This window comes from Geotrypetes seraphini, chromosome 6 (assembly GCF_902459505.1).
Source record: "Geotrypetes seraphini chromosome 6, aGeoSer1.1, whole genome shotgun sequence".
NCBI lineage: Eukaryota > Metazoa > Chordata > Amphibia > Gymnophiona > Dermophiidae > Geotrypetes > Geotrypetes seraphini.
Window position 1 is genome coordinate 14542016 of NC_047089.1, and position 22054 is coordinate 14564069.

Consider the following 22054-nt stretch of genomic DNA (forward strand, 5'->3'; position numbering starts at 1 on the left):
CTCGCCCCCCTCTAAAATTACTTCCTGTTTTTGAGGGGCGGGATCGAGACTGGCAGAGCCTATAGCGATTTAGCAAGAGGGAAGGCCCACTGCGATTTCTGGCTTTGTTATTGCCAGCTGGTTTAGTGGGACCAGGACAGGACTGAAGGCAGGGGTGCTCACAACCTGGATACGCCGCTGACCCTTCACTCTTCCCAGTGGTTGGCAAACAACATGGAGGGCTGCCACTGTGAGGAATCAGTTGCGGGCTTCACATATATATAAGAGCTGTTTATCCCAGGACAAGCAGGCAGCATATTCTTAACGCATGGGTGACGTCACCGACGGAGCCCCGGTACGGACATTTTTCACGAGAAAGTTCTAGTTGGCCGCACCGTGCATGCGCGAGTGCCTTCCCGCCCGACGGAGGAGTGCGTGGTCCCCAGTTTCTTCGTGTCCGCGGAGCGAAGAAGACGCATGTGGTTTCAACGGCCGTTGAAAACTTCCTTTTTGCCTTCCCGCTCACGTTATTTTCTTGTTTTTTCTCTTTTTCCCTTCGGGTTTCTTTTTCCGTTCTAAATAGTAAAAAAAAAAAACAACTTTGTTTTTTCTTTATTTTTCAGGCCGGCCCCGGCGGGGCCTGTTGCCATCATACAAGCCTCCGGCTTTGATTTTGCGAAGGCCGTGTTTCCCTTCATGTCCCCTCAACCGGGCTTTAAGAAGTGCCAGCGGTGTGCACGCCCGATCTCTCTCACCGACCCACATAATTGGTGCCTACAGTGTTTGGGTCCAGAGCATCGGGCTGACACCTGCACCCGCTGTGCCACTCTTAAGAAACGCACCTTAAAAAATCGGCAGATCCAGCAGAACATCCTTTTTGGTACCGGATCTGCTATGGAAACTGCCGCGACGTCGACGGTACCACAAAAGACGGCACTGACAACTTCGACGACGCCCGATCCTTCCTCGGGGTCGCTGGCACCAGGTAAGCCGGCTAAGAAGCCTTCCACCTCCCTTGAGCGCCCACCTGCCACAGTGGCGACGCCGGTCCTCCCGGCCTCACGCCGACCCCGCAAACGCTCCGCCCCGATCTCGGTGAGTGCCTCGTCATCGGCCTCCTCATCGCCGGGGCGTGGAGCAGCACCTATGGAACCGAAAAAGAAAAAAGCGGTACCGGTGCCACCCCTGGATGACCGCATCGCGGCCATACTCCAAGACAAATTGCAGGAACAGCTGCAGCAACAACTCCAGCACCTGCTACCGACCCTATTGGCACCACTTCTTTCGGTACCAGACCGGCCCGAGCCTTGCACCATCCCACTGGTGTCCACCCCCTCGGTGCCACTCAACACTTCCATGCCAATCCTCTCGGCTGAACCACTCCGTTCTCGTCCTGTGGTACAGACCCGCTCTGAGGTCGATCCTCCTCGGGACCAGGAAGGGCACCGGTCTCCCCGGGACCCAGAATGGCACCGCTCTTCCCGGGACCGGGGTCAACACCGGTCTTCTTCTCCCGGTACCGTCTCCATGCGCTCTGGCAAGTCTCTTTCTAAGACCCGCCACACCGAGCCTTCCACCCCGACATCTTGGCGTGGGCACACTGATATCAGGGACCCGGACTTATGGGAAGAATCCCCACCCGGTACCGAGGAGGACGCATCATCCACAGACGAGGAACCCTCAGTGCCCGATACCACTTCCAAGCTTGAGCAATCCTCTTTCACCAAATTCCTCAGGGAGATGTCTGCGGCTCTTTCTATTCCTTTAGAGTCCGACTCCAAAAAGTCCCAGGCCTTTCTGAATGCCTTAGACTTTGAACAACCACAACTTCGAGTGGAAGAAACTCTAGCAAACAACATTAAGAAAGGGGACAAATCCTTTTTCCGGTATATCAGTGACAGGAAAAAAAACACAAACGGGATAGTACGCCTGAAAAAAACGGACGGGAATTACGCAGAATCGGATCCCGAAAAGGCCGAACTACTAAACGAATACTTCTGCTCGGTCTTCACCTGCGAGGCGCCAGGGTCCGGCCCTCAATTGAAGCCACAGTCAAACACAAAAGATCCGTTTCGGAATTTTAAATTCACACCCAGCGGGGTTTACCTTGAGCTAACAAAACTCAAGGTGGACAAAGCCATGGGACCGGACAATCTGCACCCCAGAGTGCTCAGGGAGTTAGGTGATGTCCTGGCAGAACCGTTAGCCGTGCTCTTCAATCTCTCACTGAGTACAGGGACAGTCCCCTTGGACTGGAAAACAGCTAACGTCGTTCCTCTACACAAAAAGGGTTGCAGGACAGAGGCTGCAAATTACAGACCGGTGAGTCTGACATCGATAGTATGCAAACTCATGGAAACACTGATCAAACGCCAATTGGACACGGTCTTGGACGAAGGGAATCTACGGGACCCCAATCAACATGGATTCACCAAGGGTAGGTCCTGCCAATCAAACCTCATCAACTTCTTTGACTGGGTAACAAAAAGACTGGACGAAGGAGATTCACTAGACATAGTGTACCTGGACTTCAGTAAAGCTTTTGACAGCGTCCCACACCGCAGACTGTTAAACAAGATGAAATCGATGGGGTTAGGAGAGACTCTGACGGCATGGGTCAATGATTGGCTGAGTGGCAGACTTCAGAGGGTGATGGTTAACGGTACTTTCTCTGAGACATCGGAGGTGACCAGCGGGGTGCCGCAGGGCTCGGTCTTGGGTCCACTCCTCTTCAACATATTCATAGGAGATCTGACTCAAGGGCTTCAAGGTAAAGTAACATTATTCGCCGACGACGCCAAACTATGTAATATGGTAAGCGAGGACAATCTACAAGATATTATGGCGCAGGACCTGCGTACATTGGAATGCTGGTCCTCAACCTGGCAGCTGGGCTTCAATGCTGGAAAGTGTAAGGTCATGCACCTGGGTAGCAGAAACCCTTGCAGAACTTATACCTTGAACGGGGAGACCTTGACCAGCACTACAGCAGAACGAGATTTAGGAGTAATCATTAGTGCAGACATGAAATCTGCCAATCAGGTGGAGAAGGCTTCCTCAAGGGCAAGACAGATGCTGGGTTGCATCCGTAGAAGTTTCGTCGGCATGAAAGCCTGCAGTCATAATGCCATTATACAGGACCATGGTGAGACCTCATCTGGAATACTGCGTGCAATTCTGGAGGCCACATTATCGCAAAGACATGCAGAGGGTCGAGTCGGTCCAAAGGATGGCCACCAGAATGGTCTCAGGGCTTAAAGGTCTCTCGTACGAGGCAAGACTAAACAATTTGCAGCTCTACACTCTCGAGGAACGCAGGGAGAGGGGAGACATGATTGAGACGTTTAAATACGTCACCGGACGTATAGAAGTGGAAGATAACATTTTCCTTCTCAGAGGCCCCTCAACCACAAGGGGGCACCCGCTCAAACTCAAGGGCGGAAAATTTCACGGCGACACCAGAAAGTATTTCTTCACGGAGCGAGTGATTGATCAATGGAACAAGCTTCCAGTACAGGTGATCGAGGCCAGCAGCGTGCCAGATTTTAAGAATAAATGGGACGCCCATGTGGGATCCCTAAGTGGGTCAGGGTAAAACATTGTATAGTATTAAGGGGAGGGTCTATAGAGTGGGCAGACTTGATGGGCCTTGGCCCTTTTCTGCCGTCATCTTTCTATGTTTCTATGTTTCTAACCTCTCAAAGAGTTCCTCAAGTTACCCGTCCATGACATACTGCGGGAAACTTTTTATAAAAATTGGGAAAATCCACTCACTGTCCCCGGAGCTCCTCGTAAGCTTGACAGCCTATACAGGGTCATCCCAATTCCGGGTTTTGACAAACCTCAATTGCCCCATGAGTCTCTCCTAGTTGAGTCTATATTAAAGAAAACTCAGGGCTCCAGTGTTTATGCCTCCACCCCTCCTGGCAGAGAAGGCAAAACGATGGATAAGTTTGGCAAACGCCTTTATCAAAATGCCATGCTAGTCAACAGGGCGAATAATTACACATTTCACTTCTCATTTTATATGAAGTATCTCGTACAACAACTATCCGCCCTACAAAAATACATCCCTGAACGCAAAGTTCCACTCTTCCAACAACAAATTTCCAGCCTCCTTCAACTGCGGAAATTCATGGTGCGCTCTATTTATGATTTTTTTGAGCTGACCTCCCGAGCGTCTGCCATAGCTGTTGCCATGCGACGTCTGGCCTGGTTGAGGGTATCTGATCTTGACATCAACCACCAAGACAGCCTAGCTAACGCACCCTGTCTTGGGGACGAACTTTTTGGGGAGTCCCTGGATTCGACCACCCAGAAGCTCTCAGCACATGAGACCAGATGGGACACTCTGGTAAAACCTAAAAAGAAGGCTCCACCTGCTCGTCCTTATAGACCACAGTCCTCTTACCAGCGCAGGTTCTCGGCCAGGCCTCTCAACCCGCCCCAACAGCAGCCTCGCAGACCTCAACAACAACACACTCAGGCTCGCTCTCAATCTCACCAACCTGCCAAGCCTCTTCCTCCGTCAAAACCATCTCAGCCCTTTTGACTCCTTTCTCTAGGGCATAGCCAGTCTTCTACCATCATTACCTCTTCCTCAGCCAATCGGAGGACGTCTCCAACTCTTCCTCAACCGTTGGGAGGTCATCACATCAGACCTGTGGGTCCTCAACATCATCCGCCACGGCTACTCTCTCAACTTCCAGACTCTTCCACCAGACAACCCTCCTATAGAGTCTGCGTCCCACTCCTCCCAGTCCCTTCTCCTCCTAAGGGAGGTCCAATCCCTCCTTCTCCTCAATGCCATCGAAGAGATTCCCACAGACCAAAGGGGTCAGGGATTCTACTCCCGCTACTTCCTGGTTCCCAAGAAGACAGGAGACCTTCGTCCCATCCTCGATCTCCGAGACCTCAACAAGTGTCTGGTCAAGGAAAAGTTCAGAATGCTCTCCCTGGCCACGCTTTATCCTCTTCTCTCTCAACACGACTGGCTATGTTCCCTGGACCTCAAAGAGGCCTACACTCACATTCCAATCCATCTGAATTCACGTCGCTACCTCCGATTTCAGATACAGCACCGCCACTATCAGTACAAGGTGCTACCCTTTGGCCTCGCATCATCGCCCAGGGTGTTCACCAAGTGCCTTATTGTGGTGGCGGCCTTTCTCAGGTCTCACAACCTTCAGGTGTTCCCCTACTTGGACGATTGGTTGGTAAAAGCACCTACGTCTCCACTTGTGCTACAAGCCACTCAGTACACCATCTCCTTCCTCCATCTCCTGGGGTTCGAGATCAACTACCCCAAGTCGCATCTGCTTCCCACACAGCGACTTCAGTTCATTGGAGCCGTTCTCGACACCACTCTCATGAGGGCGTTTCTCCCCTCCAAACGCCAACGGACCCTGCTCCACCTCTGCCACCAGGTGCTCCTTCATCACTCCATTCCAGCTCGGCAGATGATGGTCCTCCTGGGCCGCATGGCCTCGACGGTCCATGTGCTTCCTCTGGCGCGACTCCACCTCAGGACACCTCAATGGACTCTAGCCAACCAATGGTCACAGACCACCGATCCTCTTTCTCATCCCATCTCTGTGACATCGTCTCTTCAGCAATCTCTTCAATGGTGGTTGAACTCATCCAATCTTTCCAGGGGTCTACTCTTTCATCTACCCCCTCACTCCATGATCATAATCACAGATGCCTCCCCCTATGCATGGGGAGCTCACCTGGGAGAACTTCGCACTCAGGGACTCTGGACCCCTCAGGAGCGTCAACATCACATCAATTTCCTGGAACTCAGGGCCATGTTCTATGCCCTCAAGGCCTTCCAGCACCTTCTCTACCCTCAGGTTCTTCTCCTGTGCACAGACAACCAAGTCGCCATGTACTACATAAACAAGCAAGGCGGCACCGGATCTCCCCTCCTCTGTCAGGAGGCCATCCGCATGTGGACCTGGGCCACGGCCCGCAGTCTCTACCTCAAGGCTGTCTATATCCAGGGCGAACAGAACTCCCTGGCCGAAAATCTCAGCCGCATCCTTCAACCTCACGAGTGGACTCTGGATCCCCCCACACTCCGCTCCATCTTTGCTCTGTGGGGCACCCCTCAGGTGGACCTCTTTGCAGCTCCTCACAACCATCAGCTGCCCCAGTTCTGTTCCAGACTCTTCTCTCCTCAACGTCTGGCCCCGGATGCATTCCTGCTCGACTGGACGGATCGGTTCCTCTATGCTTTTCCTCCACTGCCTCTGATGTTGCGGACGTTATTCAAACTCCGCAGGGACAAAGCCATCATGATTCTCATCGCCCCTCGGTGGCCTCGCCAACACTGGTTCTCCCTCCTACTCCAGCTCAGCTCCAGGGAGCCCATTCCTCTTCCTGTGTTTCCTACTCTACTTACACAGCAGCATCAGTCTCTACTGCATCCCAATCTGTCCTCGCTCCACCTGACAGCTTGGTTTCTCTCGGGCTGACCTCTCCAGAGAATCTATCTCAGCCTGTCTGTCGTATTCTGGATGCCTCAAGGAAACCGGCCACCCTCCAATGTTACCATCAGAAGTGGACCCGGTTCTCCTCTTGGTGTCTGCTTCATCATCACGATCCCACCTCATTGGCGGTGGAAACCGTACTGGACTATTTGCTTTCTCTCTCCGACGCTGGCCTCAAGTCGACCTCAGAGTCCACCTCAGTGCCATCACTGCGTTTCATGAGCCTATCCTCGGAAAACTTCTTACGGCTCATCCCCTGGTTTCCCGGTTCATGAGAGGCCTCTTCAATGTCAAACCACCTCTGAAGCCTCCTCCAGTTGTCTGGGACCTGAATGTGGTTTTATCAGCACTCATGAAACCTCCGTTTGAGCCTCTTGCCACAACTTCACTCAAATTTCTTACATGGAAGGTGCTTTTCCTCATTGCCATCACCTCTGCCAGGAGGGTTAGTGAGCTGCATGTACTGGTTGCCGACCCACCTTTCACTGTTTTTCACCATGACAAGGTGGTTCTGCGTACCCATCCTAAATTCCTTCCCAAGGTGGTCTCTGACTTTTATCTCAACCAGTCCATTGTGTTGCTTGTCTTTTTCCCTAAGCCCCATTCTCATCCTGGGGAACAGGCGTTGCACACGCTGGACTGTAAGCGTGCCCTTGCTTACTACCTTGACCGTACCAGGGCTCACCGCTCATCTCCTCAGCTCCTTTTGTCCTTCAACCCTAACCGTCTAGGTCGTCCTGTCTCCAAACGGACGCTTTCCAACTGGCTTGCTGCCTGCATTGCGTTCTGTTATGCTCGGGCCGGTCTCTCACTGTCACGGCCCACAGAGTCAGAGCTATGGCTGCTTCTGTGGCTTTCCTCCGTTCCACGCCCATCGAGGAAATCTGCAAGGCTGCCACTTGGTCCTCAGTTCACACATTCACTACTCACTACTGTTTGGATACCTTCTCCAGACGGGATGGGCACTTCGGCCAATCTGTATTACACAATTTATTTTCCTAATGGCCAACCATCCCTCCTCCCTCTCTGTTAGCTTGGAGGTCACCCATGCGTTAAGAATATGCTGCCTGCTTGTCCTGGGATAAAGCACAGTTACTTACCGTAACAGGTGTTATCCAGGGACAGCAGGCAGATATTCTTACGACCCACCCACCTCCCCGGGTTTGCTTCTTAGCTGGCTTATCTTAACTGGGAACCACGCACTCCTCCGTCGGGCGGGAAGGCACTCGTGCATGCGCGGTGCGGCCAACTAGAACTTTCTAGTAAAAAATGTCCGTACCGGGGCTCCGTCGGTGACGTCACCCATGCGTTAAGAATATCTGCCTGCTGTCCCTGGATAACACCTGTTACGGTAAGTAACTGTGCTTTTCTGAAAGGTATATGAGCTTTGTCTTTAAACTTTGGGTTTTCTATTCTGAGAAAAGGTGGATAAATCTTTGGGAAATATGCATCACAGATATTTGTATTATGTTTAGTGACTTACCAGATAGCTGTTTTTATAGATTGGCTCACCGTGATAACCCAAATTTCTAACCTCGGTTTATATTCATCAACCTTTTTCCCCCTTTATGGTGGGATAAAAGGATACCTTGGTTTATATTTGGATCGGTTCATATTCGAGTATATATGGTATGTAGTTGTAACAGTTAACCAAGAAGTGCCCAATACGTTGATTGCGATCGACCAGTAGATCGGGAAGGCAACATGAGTCGATCGCAGAGCCCATCCCGGGCTCCGTGATAGACTCGTGTTGCCATCCCGATCAGCCTTCCTCTCCCCGACATCCCCCATCGCCGCCCCAAGCTCTCCCTGCAGAAGCGTCAGACCTACCATCATTCCTCTCCCCAATGTCAATTCTGGGCCAGCCAATTGCTGCCTGGTTGGCCCGGAACTTCCTTTCTGACGTCAGAATTAATGTAGGGGAGTGGAATGATGGTCAGCGTGACGCTTCTGCAGGGAGAATATGGGGCAGCGGTGGCTTGGGGGCATGTTCCCCGTTGGTAGTGGCAGCAAACCTAGTGGCTTGAGGGAGGGCAGGGAGAAAGAAAGAAAGAGGGAACAGGGAGACAGAAAGAAAGAGGGCATGGAGAGAGAGAGAGAGAAAGAAAGGGAGGCAAGGAGACAGAAAGAAAGAAGGGGAAGTGAAAAAGAAAGAAAAAGGGCGAGAGAATGAGGTCTGGAGGAGAGGAAGCATACAGGAGGCTGAAAGAAGGGAAGAAATATTGGATGCACAGTCAGAAGAAAGTACAACCAGAGATTCATGAAATCACCGGACAACAAAGGTAGGAAAAATAATTTTATTTCCAATTTAGTGATCAAAATGTGTCCGTTTTGAGAATTTATATATGCTGTCTATATTTTGCACTGTGGCTCCCTTTTACTAAACTGCAATAGCAGTTTTTAGCGCAGGGAGCCTATGAGCATCGAGAGCAGCACAGGGCATTCAGCGCAGCTCCCTGTGCTAAAAACTGCTATCGCGGTTTAGTAAAAAGGGAGGGGGTATATTTGTCTATTTTTGCATGGTTGTTACTGAGGTGACATTGCATAGAGTCATCTGCCTTGACCTCGTTGAGAAAACCCCGGAATATGAATGATAATTAACATTTTCTCTGCCTTTCAGTGTGCTTTGTGTTTTTTTTTTTAAATTTTATTGTTGGTAGAGCATTTTGACTTGGTCATTTTAAAAGTAGCTCGCAAGCCCAAAAAGTATGGGCACCCCCGGGTTGACCTATTTAGGAAGGTGTAAATATAGCATACTTAGAATGGTTAACTGTAATCTTGTGTAAACATAGCATACTTATATAATAGTGTAATAATGCAAATGCAAACATGATACCCTGGCCAAGGAATTGGGAGGCCGACAACAATCAGAGTGGAATCCATCTGAATCTGTATTTAAAATCAATTACTGATGTCTTTAAAAACCGCTCTGAGGTATAGAAGCTTCCAATAAAGATTAGCATTGAAATTAGAAATTGTTGGTATCTAAGAGTACTATTGGAATGGAAGAATTTCGTGACCTGATAAGTCTTGGTTATTTTTCACAAAAAGCCATAACTGTTTGAAAAGTACCTCTGAAGGTCCATAGAGAAAATGTATTTATCCGGATAAATAAGTATACACTTCTCCCTCTGTATCCACAGGGATTAGGGGCAGAGCCGGCCCGCGAATATGAAAAAACTGCAAATAATATTTGGGCCGGCTCTGACCCACCCCCCGCTTCCCACAGCATCCCTTAAGCCTTACCTGGTGGTCTAGCGGGTTTTTGGGGCAGGAGCGATCTTCCTACACTCCTGCCCGTGCAGATCACTCATAGGAAATGGCTGCCGTGAGCTCCTGTCGTATGAGTGATCTGCACGGGGCAGGAGCCTAGGAAGATCGCTCCTGCCCAGAAAACCTGCTAGACCACCAGCTAAGGCTTAAGGGGGATCTAAGAAGGCTTAAAAATAGCCCAAAAAATGAAAATGGACCCCCCCCCAAAAAAAAATCACGAATAACTGAATCCGCGGATGCTGAAACCAGAGGGAGAAGTGTACAATTGTCCACAACAGAGCAGATATGTTCCTCGCATAACTTCTACCTTCTCCTGTACTTTATGCATGTTGGTACATATATCATAACTCTACCCTTGCTCTAGCGAAACTGCTCCCGTCCCCCAGAAATGCCAAAAAATTTGTTTATGGCTGTTAGTGTGAACGCATGGTCCAGGTTTATAATCTAATCTAATCCTTAGGTTTGTATACTGCATCATCTCGACGCGGTTTACAGTAGGAGAAATAGGAAGGAACTACAACAGAGGGTTAGAGGTAGAAGTGTGAAGAAAATTTAGAGGACTTGGGATGCCAAGATATAAGAGTTTCCTTGATTCCTAAGTTGGAGGGAGACTTACATTTTTTGAGAAAAGCCAGGTTTTCAGATGTTTGCGGAAAACTTGGAGAGAGCTCAAGTTCCGAAGAGGGGAGGTAAGGTTGTTCCAGAGCTCAGTGATTTTGAAATGGAGGGAGGTCCCTAGCTTTCCTGTGTGGGAAATGCCTTTTAGCGAGGGGAAGGATAGTTTTAATTTGTGGGAGGATCTGGTGGTATTAGGGTTTGAGGAATAGGATTTTGAAAGTTAAATAGGCGCATTTATAGTGGACCCTGGCGATTATTGGTGTGCCCTACTTATATCATTGCGTCTTTTAAATATCTGATTTTCTATGGGCCATTTTTTTTTTTTTTTTTGTAGTATTGCCAGGTTTATAAGAGACATGTTTCACATATATAATGTAATTTTCATGTAGAAAATGTGTGAAAAGCATTTGTAATTCAGGCCCTTAAAGTAGTCTTTCTTGGTAGTCCACTTGCCATTACACACTGTTGTGCTTAACCCAGGAGGTGTGACTGTTCTTTAACAAGCAGGGGCTGTATTGTCTGTGGAAAGGAAGTTGTACAGCGTGGAAAATAGATTCCAAAGAAACGACACTGTGGAAACTCAATGTTTTCAGACCCTGGTTGTGATTTATTCAAAATTTTCTTGATGACAGCAATAACAATGGTAGAAACGTAATCCACATATATCTCAAGAGGAATCCAAGGGAAAAAAAGCCTGAGGGATCTGTGTCTGCAAGAAAGTGAGGGCTCTAATAAGGTTTGCAGTATTAAAACAAGAAGAAAGATGGGTAGGCTGGAGGGGCTTCTTTCTGGGTTTATGCATGTATTAAAATTCTGTATTCCATCAGTCAGTTCTAGGTGGATTCCAATAAAACATAGACGTTAAGATAAACAATATTTGCTCATTCTTTTAAACACTCAACAAAAATGTTTTTTTTAGGTGCAGCAGCCAATTATAACACAAGGATCAGCTGTTACAAAGATCACATTTGAAGGGCACCAGCCACCCACCGTTTCCAAGGCAGCCACTGGCGTGTGCATACCAAAGCTCATAGTGCCGCTCACAAGTGGATTTCCAGCACAGGCACCTGAGAAGACTGCAGTAGCAGACATACTGAAAATGTCCATGATGGAAGCCCAAATTGATACAAATGTGGAACCAGTGACAGCAGATCCCCTGAATAAGGGCATTCCTACTGTTAAGCTCCGCCGGGAGCCTGAGCCCTCTATACCTTTGGTCCAGGTACCGAGAGTAACCGCAGTGGGGGTGACGACAACTCCTCCACTCCCGCAGCTGCAGAAATGTAAAGAGCCAGTTTCAAACCCCCCTCCACCTCTTGCTGCTCCTCCTCCTCCTCCACCACCTCTTACCAGGAAAGTCGATCCTCCTGCAGCACCTGCAAGTAGCCAGTTTATACATATTCAGAACATATCCCAGAAGAAAACAGATGAAATGCCTACTGAAATTATCATCCAGGTAAGACAGCGTGCGAAAAAGCCAAGACAAAATTCTCTGTGCAGAGATATTGATACTTAGTTACTAACAGTGCATGTTAATTGCAGCTAACATGTGATTAACCATTTTGGTCATGATTTTATAAAAATGAATCGTGGTTAATAAGTCTGTCCCCAGCATCCATCCCTCTTCTCCTCCCAGTCAAGGTATGCTGCTGGGTCAGACCAGTGGTCCATCGTGCCCAGCAGTCTGCTCATGCGGCGGCCCTTGGTCAAAGACCAGAGCCCTATTTGAGTATAGCCCTACCTGCGTACGTTCTGGTTCAGCTGGAACTTATCTAACCCTTTCTTGAATCCCTTGAAGTTGCTTTCCCATATAACAGCCTCTGGAAGAGCGTTCCAGATTTCTACCACTCTCTGGGTGAAGAAGAACTTCCTTACGTTTTACGGAATCTATCCTCTTTTAACTTTAGAGAGTGCCCTTTCATTCTCTTCACCTCGGAGAGGGTGAACAATCTGTCTGTCTCTACTAAGTCAATTCCCTTCAATATCTTGAATGTTTCAATCATGTCCCCTCTGTCTCCTCTTTTCAAGGGAGAAGAGGCCCAGTTTCTCTAGCCTCTCATTGTACGGCAACTCCTCCAGTCCCTTAACCATTTTTGTCACTCTTCTCTGGACCCTTTCGAGTAGTACTATGTCCTTTTTCATGTACGGCGACCAGTGTTGGGCGCAGTATCCCAGGTGGGGGCGCACCATGGCCCGTTACAGCGGCATGATAACCTTCTCAGATCCTCCTCTTAATCATTCCTAGCATTCTGTTCGCCCTTTTCACCGGCACCGCACATTGCACAGACGGCTTCATTGACTTGTCTATAAGCACGCCCAAGTCTCTTTCCTGGGGGCTCTTTCTGAGTACAGCACTGGATGCCTTACCTTTGGTTCAATAGCTCCCCCCTCTCTTGAGTCCCTCTCCCTTCTTCTTGGGTGTACCTTAAATCAGGTTGGCTCAATTATGGCAGTGCCAGCAGTACACGCTGCCGGCAGCCTGTTCAGAGATTTCCCTCTGACCTGTCCCACTCTTGTGGAAACAAGAAGTTGTGCCAGCAGGGGGCGAGGTGGATCAAAGGAAAAGCTCTGAAGCATGCTGCAGTAGGGTTGTCCAGAAAAACCTAAAGTTGGAAAACCTGAATTGAAGTTTTTCCCATGAATTTGATTGTGCTTGATCAGAAAATAATCTTTTAAAAAAAATGTTAAAGTCCATTCTGGGGTCACTCAAAGCCACTGATTACAGAAAGTTCTGTTTTCTTAAAGTTTGCTTTTAGTTTTGCTTAATGGAGCAAATTTCTTGGTATTATAGCTATAAATTTTGTCTTCACACTTGGCTGTGATACATTGATAAAAAGTCATTTTATGCAAAAAAAAAAAAATCTAGTAGTATTTTATTAAATGAACCTTCAATATCTACACTTTATTGTGGAAAACAGAAATTTAACATACTTCGCTAATAGCTAAACACGTACACTTTAAGCAAAAAAATAGCAAATTTTAAGAAAAATGGGGCTTTATGTAATCAGTGGCTTTGAGGGACCCCAGAATGGGCTTTAAAAAATAATTTAAAAAAAATATATTTTCAAATCAAATTCATGGGAAAAATTTCAATTCATACAGTTTTTCTAACTTTAGGTTTTTCTGGAGAACCCTAATGTTGTGGGCAGAGTGAATATTGTTGCTAGGACCAAGAAGAACTTGATTTAAGTTACATCCGGATGGGAGGAGGGTTTCAATTGAAAAGAGGGGGAGCTGTTGAACTGTGGGCAAGGTAAGGAGGAAGAGATGCTGGACTGGGAATTAGGATGGGGGGAGGGAAGGAAAAATGGGGAAATGCTGGCCAATGGGAAGGAGAAAATGTTCCTTTGGAGTAGAGGGGGGAGAGAGATTTTGGCCTCGGATGGAGGAAGGGACAGATAATTGACTTGAGGGTGGAAGGGAGAGAAGAAAGAGATTGGATCCTGGTTGGTGGAGGGGGAGAGGATGGAAAGAAAGGAAGATTTTGGTAGGTGGGGGAGAGGATGGAAAGAAAGGAAGATCTTGGTAGGTGGGGGAGAGGATGGAAAGAAAGGCAGATCCTGGTAGGGGGGGAAGAGGATGGAAAGAAAGGAAGATCCTGGTAGGGGGGAAGAGGATGAAAAGAAAGGAAGATCCTGGTAGGGAGGGAGAGGATGGAAAGAAAGGCAGATCCTGGTAGGGGGAAGAAAGGAAGCCAGAGATAAAGGACCTGGGGAGGGGGACATTCTGGACAATGGGAGGAAGGAAAGAAGGGAAGGGAAGAGATATTAGATCTGAGTGTAGGAGAGAGGGAGGTGTTGGTCATGTGATTAAAAATTGTAATCAAAATTGAGCCCTATTGGTTACACAAGATTAAACAAAGATACAGTAGGAAGATTGAGGGATACGGTAATTTCAGGTTTTCATAATAGAGTGAGCGGAGCGCCGGACTTGATGGACCTCGGTCTGATCCGGTGAAGGCATTTCTTATGTTCTTATTGTAACTTGGCCAAGATCATATAGAGTCTGTGTAAGTGTGATTTGAACTTTGTCTCAAGAACTTGCCCAACTTGTGTTGCATCTGCTCAAATGTATAGTCTATTGCTTTCCATTAATGATTTCTGATTTTTTTTTTTTTTTGTTCAATACAGGCTAAATACAGGTTTTCAAGAAATAACTGAATTGCCCCCCCCCCCCTCTTTGTCATTTGGCTTGCATTGAGTGCTGTTGCATATTGGGAAATGAGAGAGGAGAATTAACTTCCTACCTCTCAGCTCCACTGGGGGACACAAAGCAGCAACTGTTGGCAAAAACAGAAAGATCAAACAATCTGAAAAAAATTGTAATGGCCTTTCCCATTAATAATCCTGTCTGTAGTCTGCTATTGAGACCGACATGGGGGAAGCCACTGCATGAAATGTTGCTACTGTTTGGGCTTCTGCCAGGCTCTTGTGACCTGGATTGGCCATTGTTGGAAACAGGACACTGGGCTAGATGGACCATTGGTCTGATGCAGTATGGCGGCTCTTATGTCCTTCCCCAGCAGCGATCCCAGTATTTGACTGCAGGCCATCTCCTGACCCCGCAGAGTCCTTCCTTAGTTTTGGGAGTTTTCGTTTCGTTCCTCTCCTCAAAAATCAGTCTTTTATTGAGAAAGGCATGGAGGAAGCTACTCTTTGGGTTTTGGCCAGGTACTAGGGACCTGGATTGGCCACCATGAGAATGGGTACTGGGCTTGATGGACCATTGGTCTGACCCAGTATGGCAGTTCTCATGTTCTTATGTGAGCCAAGTATAGGATAATCAAGCTATTGTGACATCATTGCTGAGGTTGGCTCTGAGGCACTGTGGAATGAGGCATTATGACATCACAATCTCAGCTCTGGAATGTTGCTCTCATTGAGGTTCCGGAATCTTGCTAGTCTTTGAGATGCTGGAATGTTGCTACTCTTTGGGTTTTGGCCAGGTACTAGGAACCTGGATTGGCCACCTTGAGAACGGACTACTGGGCTTCATGGACCATTGGTCTGACCCAGTAAGACTATTATGTTCTTAATTCTACAGCTGAGAGCATATTCACAGATCACAACACACAAATAGAAATCAGCTGAGTTTGTTGAGCAGTGGTTCTCAACTAGTAACATAGTAGATGACAGCAGATAAAGACCCGAATGGTCCATCCAGTCTGCCCAACCTGATTTAATTTTAATTTTTTAATTTTTTCTTCTTTGCTATTTCTGGGCAAAAATCCAATTTACCCTGTACTGTGCTTGGGTTCCTACTGCCGAAATCTCCGTTAAAACTTACTCCATCCCATCTACACCCTCCCAGCCATTGAAGCCCTCCCCAGTCCATCCTCCACCAAATGGCCATATACAGACTCGTGGCCATATACGTGTCTGCCCAGTACTGGCCTTAGTTCAATTTTTAATATTATTTTCTGATTCTAGATCCTCTGTGTTCATCCCACGCTTCTTTGAACTCAGTCACAGTTTTACTCTCCACCACCTCTCTCAGGAGCGCATTCCAGGCATCCACCACCCTCTCCGTAAAGTAGAATTTCCTAACATTGCCTTTGAATCTACCACCCCTCAACCTCAAATTATGTCCTCTGGTTTTACCATTTTCCTTTCTCTGGAAAAGATTATGTTCTACGTTAATACCCTTCAAGTATTTGAACTTCTGAATGTCAGGACGCAGTGGTGTGTCACAAAAAAACATTTGTTGTAGATCACAAGTCTATGTTTCCTTTACAGCCATCAGTGCCTGCAAGTTGGAAAGACCAGCAATCTTGAAATCCCCTTAACTGGTCCCTATTTCTGCTTCCCCACTACCCCTAATAATTACTGCCTCTAGCCCCAACTGAAAATATTGCAGATCTGCTGTCCATAGATTCTGTGTATGTTCTATATAGTTTCTGAGTAGCATATTTGCAGGTTTTTGTGTTGCTTCAAAGTATTTGTCAGTGGAAGGATTATTTTTGCTTAATAGAGAAAATCTCTTGGTACTATAGCTGTAAATTTTATGTTTTCACACTCAATGTTACATTGATAAAAAGGGCTTCAAAAAACCAAAATATCCACCGAAAATGAAAAACTATACCAAAAACAAATTGGTGAGAGCTTTAAACTCCCTTTGAAATTACCCCAGCGTCTGAGTAATACTAATAATGTTATTAAAGTTATTAAATGGACTTTCAGTACGGGCTCGGGCAACCCTGTGATTCAAGTTTAGCCCCGGGTGGATGTTCATTGGTGACTAGCACCAGATCGAGCTTGATGGGACTCAGCTAAGTTGAAAATTTCTTAGCATTTTTTGTTCAAGTTTATGTTTTGATTTTTTTTTTTTTTTTTCATTATTGATTATTTTGGAAGTTTGTTGTTCTGGAGGGTTTGATGCACTTCTCAGTCTTTTTTTTCTCCTCGCTTGGAATTATTCTCAGTGTTTCTGGGTTTATTGGTATGAGTATTTCCCCAAAATGATTTTGTAAAGATGTTATGATGTACACGGGGTAGACTTTATTTAGATTTCGATCTGGTGTTAGTCACCAATGAACATTCACCTGGGGCTAAATTTGAACCGCATCTGGAAGTTGGGACGTTGGATCATTTACTATACTATTGTCCCTTGATACTAAAATGCTGGAGATCAATTTGAGATCAAGTTAATAATTTATTAGAAAATCCAGTGGTATTATCATATGATACCATTTTATTTGGAACATCTATGAGGGCAAAAAGTCAAATTTCGTCAAAAAATAACAAACTTTTGTTTATAATGACGGGGTTGCCATGCAGCTTATCTTAAACAATTGGAAAAATTGGGATAGATTAAATTATTCATTCTGGTGGGAATCCCTATGTTCTATCTTTAAAAATGGAAAAGTTTATGGCCATTCAGAAGGAATATTATAAAACATTTATGGAAGTTTGGGAACCATTAACTATTTGTTTTTAAGTTTTTTATTCATTTTTCATATAACAACAAATGTATCACATAAATTTATACAATTTCATTTGAGTACACACTTGATATTCCTTCATGCATCACTGTAAATACAACGTATCATTATATAATCCTTTACTATAATATTGAAAAAGTATATAGTATTTAATAAGTATACCAACTATTACTCAAATTATAAACCCATCCCCTCCCCTTCCTTTGAAAATTGCATACAATACAACAAGATAGAATGATAAATTATTTATATTATGAGATGAATAAAATAAACCCACCCACATCCCCTCTTATCAAATATCTTATTATGGGAAAATTGTATCATTCATTGCAAAAGTCTGTTAATGGTCCCCAAATCTTCTTAAACTTATCAATATAACCTCTCTGTGTTGCTAATGCACTCTCCATTTTATATATATATGGCATACTGAATTCCACCAGAAGTTATAATTTAACCTGTCATAATTTTTCCAATTGTATGTTATTTGTTGAACTGCTACTCCAGTTAATATAAATAAAAGTTTGTTATTATTTGAAGAAATTTGACTCTGTGCTCTCATTGCTGTGCCAAATAAAATCGTATCATATGTCAAAGCTACCGGATTCTCCAACATCCTATTTATTTGAGAACAAATTGATTTCCAAAATAATAATAATATGAATGGACAATAGAATAAAAGATGATCTAATGTCCCCGTCTCAAGATGACAGTGCCAACATCTATTAGACTTAGAGCTGTCAAGTTTTTGTAAATGGACAGGGGTCCAAAAAGCTCTATGTAAAAGAAAAAACCATGTTTGTCTCATAGATGCTGAAACTGTACATCTTATCCTCCAAGACCAAAGTTGGGAACCATTAACTAAATATTGTAAAGAATGATTTATTTGTATAATTTGGGCAAAACATGGACATCAAGGGAGGGGGGGGGATATGTTTTGTCACTGTTTAAGAGGTATAGATAGGTTGTTTATAGGTATTTTTATGAGGTGTTGGTCAATTGGAAAATGGGTGGGGGAAAATAAGTCTTGTCATTATTTCTATGATTGTGCTATAATGTTAATATTTTATGTAAATGCATCATTTCTTGTACACAATTGTAGTTTTAAAAATGAATAAAGAATTAATAAATAAATAAATTTGAACCACAGGGTTGCCTGAGCCCGAACTGAATGTCCTTTTAATAACTTTAATAACTATTACTATTACTCAGACGCTGGGGTAATTTCAAAGGGAGTTTAAAGCTTTCACCAATTTGTTTTTGGTAATGACATTGATAAAAAAGGCATGTTGCTGTTAACTGAAGTGACACTAGAATTTGAATATATATTTGTTTTATATGGGACTGATGTGTTGCCTACTGCTTTTGATATTTGATAGGCAAATTCATACTCAATTTACAGTTCAACAGTGAGATTTAGGTGTGATTTGTTCAGCTGTTCACTGTGTCACATGCATGAATGTTGTCAGGTTTGTCATATCGGAAGAAAGGCTAAGAAACCACTGTTGCAGATTATAGATCATCCAGAACACTGCTATAAAAATCATTTTTAACGCTAAAAGCTCACTGGCTACCCATTTCACATAGGATTACTTTCAAAATACTACTTCTTACTTTTAAAGTTCAATCTAATCACATTCCATCCTTTATAGACAGGATGTTAATCCCATATGATCCACATAGGACTCTGCGTTCTTGCCAACAATAGCTTTTAGCGGTCCCTTCAGTCCGCCAACTGTTTTGGGATACAATGTGGAAAACAATCTTTTCTGTAACTCCTCCCACACTGTGGAATACTTTCCCTTTGACCTTGAGACAAGAAAAGAATCTCAATAATTTTAAATCTAATCTTAAAAAATTTCTTTTCAGAGATGCTTTTGAGATTTATACTTAATTTTTTTATCCAAAATCTCAGACATTAATGATTCCCTTTGTACCTTTTGTTTTTTTACCTCCCCTTTCTTTTATTTTATGCATTATATCCTCCCCATTTGCCCATTGTGTATCATGTTATGTCTGTATGGTAATTGTGAAATTGTTCCCTTTATTTTATTTTTAAACTTTTTAAAACTTTGTATTAATTGGAAACCACTTTGACTATAAAAGCAGTATATCAAGACTTAAATAAACTTGAAATTTGCTTCAAAATCAAAATGCCAGTCTAAAGCAGCCTCTCAAGCTTTTATTCATCCTGAATCTATTTTAACGCTTAAAAATTCTCATAACTCCTAAATAACAATAAAAACAAAATGGCAGACCTCCACTCCCCTTTCCTTTATCACTTAGTTGCCCACCCCGTGTATATGCTTAGCAGTAGGAGCAGCAGTCAGTGTGTGTGCGCGGAGACCCCAGAACTATGCATGGGTCCCCAACCTAATAGGAAGCCCGCGCTGGAGGAAGGGGCGGGGCACAGGAACATTCATTGACTCACAGTGACGTGTCAAAATTGCGTGCAGACAAAGCCGGGCCAACAATCGTGTGCAGGACATCAGTGTGCCAGATTTAAACTGAATTTTAAAGATCAACGAGGGAAGGGTATGTGGGGAGGGGGGGGAACCACCACACTTAACTTAGTAGTGTTGGGGTGGGAAACCCCCCCCCCCCCCACACACACACACACACACACATTACAGAGGAAACTGAACTTTTTCCCTAAAAAATAGGGAAAAGTCCATTTTTTCTATAATAGGGAGTCCCCCTCCCAACGGCAGCACCAACACACCCCTCGGCCCGGCTTTGTCTGCGTGCGATTCTCGCGTGGTTTAGTCTGTGAACTCCAAATCACAGATACTAATCTAATTACAGCCACTGCTGGGCATATGTCACTTTAGAGGCCCAAAGCGAGGGACAGGAGATTTGTTTGTTTCTGTGAAGCCTCCCAATTTGTGAGATCACCATCCGCAGCTTCAAAACCAGTGATCTGAAGAGATGTGAATGAAGCTATAAAAATTGTCTTTGTTCTTGTTTCCATTGCCACCGTCTGAGATGCCCTGAAACTTTCCTGTGTTTTTTTTTCAGACAATCCCTCAGTATTCCATTCCCTGCCACTCCAGTACAAATGTTGTGGTAGAGCCTAGTGGACTCCTGGAGCTCAATAACTTCACCAGTCAGCGGCTGGCAGATGAAGAAACAGCCATGGAGCAGGATGTGGACAGCAGTGCTGAGGAGGGCACGGAGCCCAGCCCCTCACAGAGTTCTCTGGAACAGTCCTAGCAGAGCAGATATTGGAGAAGCTCCATAATAAACCCTTGCACAACTCTGTAATTATGACAGGGCTGTGCTTTGCACTTTGGATAGCAGGGTGGTTCTGTGAGCCCTAAGCACCTGCATCGAGCTGGGCTGGCTGTAATTGGACTATTCTGCTGAAGCAGAGACTTTTTGGCCTGCTGTGAAGTACTGAGCACAAACATGAGACCAGCTTGCATGATGGTCCAAACCGTAGACCGAAGATGGAGTGTTCATAATTTTTCCGACATGTCGGGATGGTGTTCAACACTGCCAGAAACGCAGCCTTGGAACAGGGTGCTGAAACTTTCCCCAAATTGAAAGGGAAGGACTTTTTAAACTTCGTCCTGTGGTTGATGCCCTAAGAAAGGCATTGTCAACAGGTATAGATTGCCCAAGTCCCTAATAGGGCTTTACCATGTTCTCTTGACCCGACAGTCAGATTTTCAGAATATCTACAGTGAATGTACATGTACTGAAAGCCTAGTGTATGCAATTTTATCTCGTGCATATGAATTGTAGGTATCCTGATAATTTGTCTACAGGATCAGTAGGACGGGTTTTGGTACCGCTGTCATAGAGAATCATCAGTTTGTTCCATCTAAGTCTCTTAGGAACTATGATTACAGCAAATCCACTAAGTTTGTGGATCAATTATCCATGCAATCCTGTATTTTATTTTTGTATGGACCTTCTGACTGCAACTGGGCACCACACCACCTCAGTTGTTAAACTCTTCGTCAGTCCAGTCTTTATTAATCTTTATTTATTCTTTTTAACTTTTCATTCAATATATAAAATCATCATTTCTTTTTAATACTAATTCAATTAGAAAGAGGAACCTCACTTATCTTAATAGTGATCAGTTCATCCTAATACCTCTCCCGACATGCATGTTTCAATGTTAGAAACTTTTCTTCAGGGTCGAGGTCACTAGAAAAACACATAAACGTTAAGCTGTGATTTTAACTTACTAATCCTTATAGACTCCTACCAACAGTGCCTCAATTAAATTTCATTTCAAATGAGCATAGAAAAATAAGCCAATCCGGCATAGCTTACCGTATGAGGGAGCAATTCAGACAAAATCTTAAGCCACGAATGGAACAAGAGTCCTTTAAAGCCGCTGGCCCTCATCATTCGCGTCATGCGGGGCTCAATTTCAAAAGAAAAGCGGGCACACTGTTTATTTCAAAGTAAAAGCCCGAGGAATGGTAAAGGAGGTGATAACCTCACAATATAGATAACCATTCTATTTCTTCATTTAACCCCCCAGGCACCAAAGATTTACGTCTAAAAATCCTTTGTTATTCTTTAATGGCTAAAGCTTTCTGTGTATTACCTCCCTCCCACCCTACAGTGACTGCATCCATAATCCTCTATTTAATATCAGACCATTTGTTTTACCAAAGGGGCCGTGTCCCTTTCTGTGCGGATACGTGATTTATGTTCATTTAAATGGGTTTTTATTGATCTTATAGTACGTCCAATATATATCTTATCACATGGACATTGGATCAGGTAGATCACC

The 22054-nt window shown here is 45.0% G+C and overlaps 1 protein-coding gene across 10 annotated transcripts in view; it reads left to right on the forward strand.

The window, feature by feature from the left end:
* The window catches only part of EMSY (EMSY transcriptional repressor, BRCA2 interacting), a 140348-nt gene extending 119140 nt beyond the window's left edge, over nt 1-21208 (forward strand). For 9 of the 10 annotated variants that reach the window (XM_033949278.1, XM_033949288.1, XM_033949284.1 and 6 more), the window contains 2 exons: nt 11281-11817; nt 20317-21208. In XM_033949278.1, the coding sequence (XP_033805169.1) occupies nt 11281-11817; nt 20317-20511 (732 nt within the window). In that variant the 3' untranslated portion in view covers nt 20512-21208. The remainder of the gene's footprint in view (nt 1-11280; nt 11818-20316) is intronic. The other variant, XM_033949286.1, reaches the window with a different exon arrangement.
* Nucleotides 21209-22054: the final 846 nt, after the last annotated feature.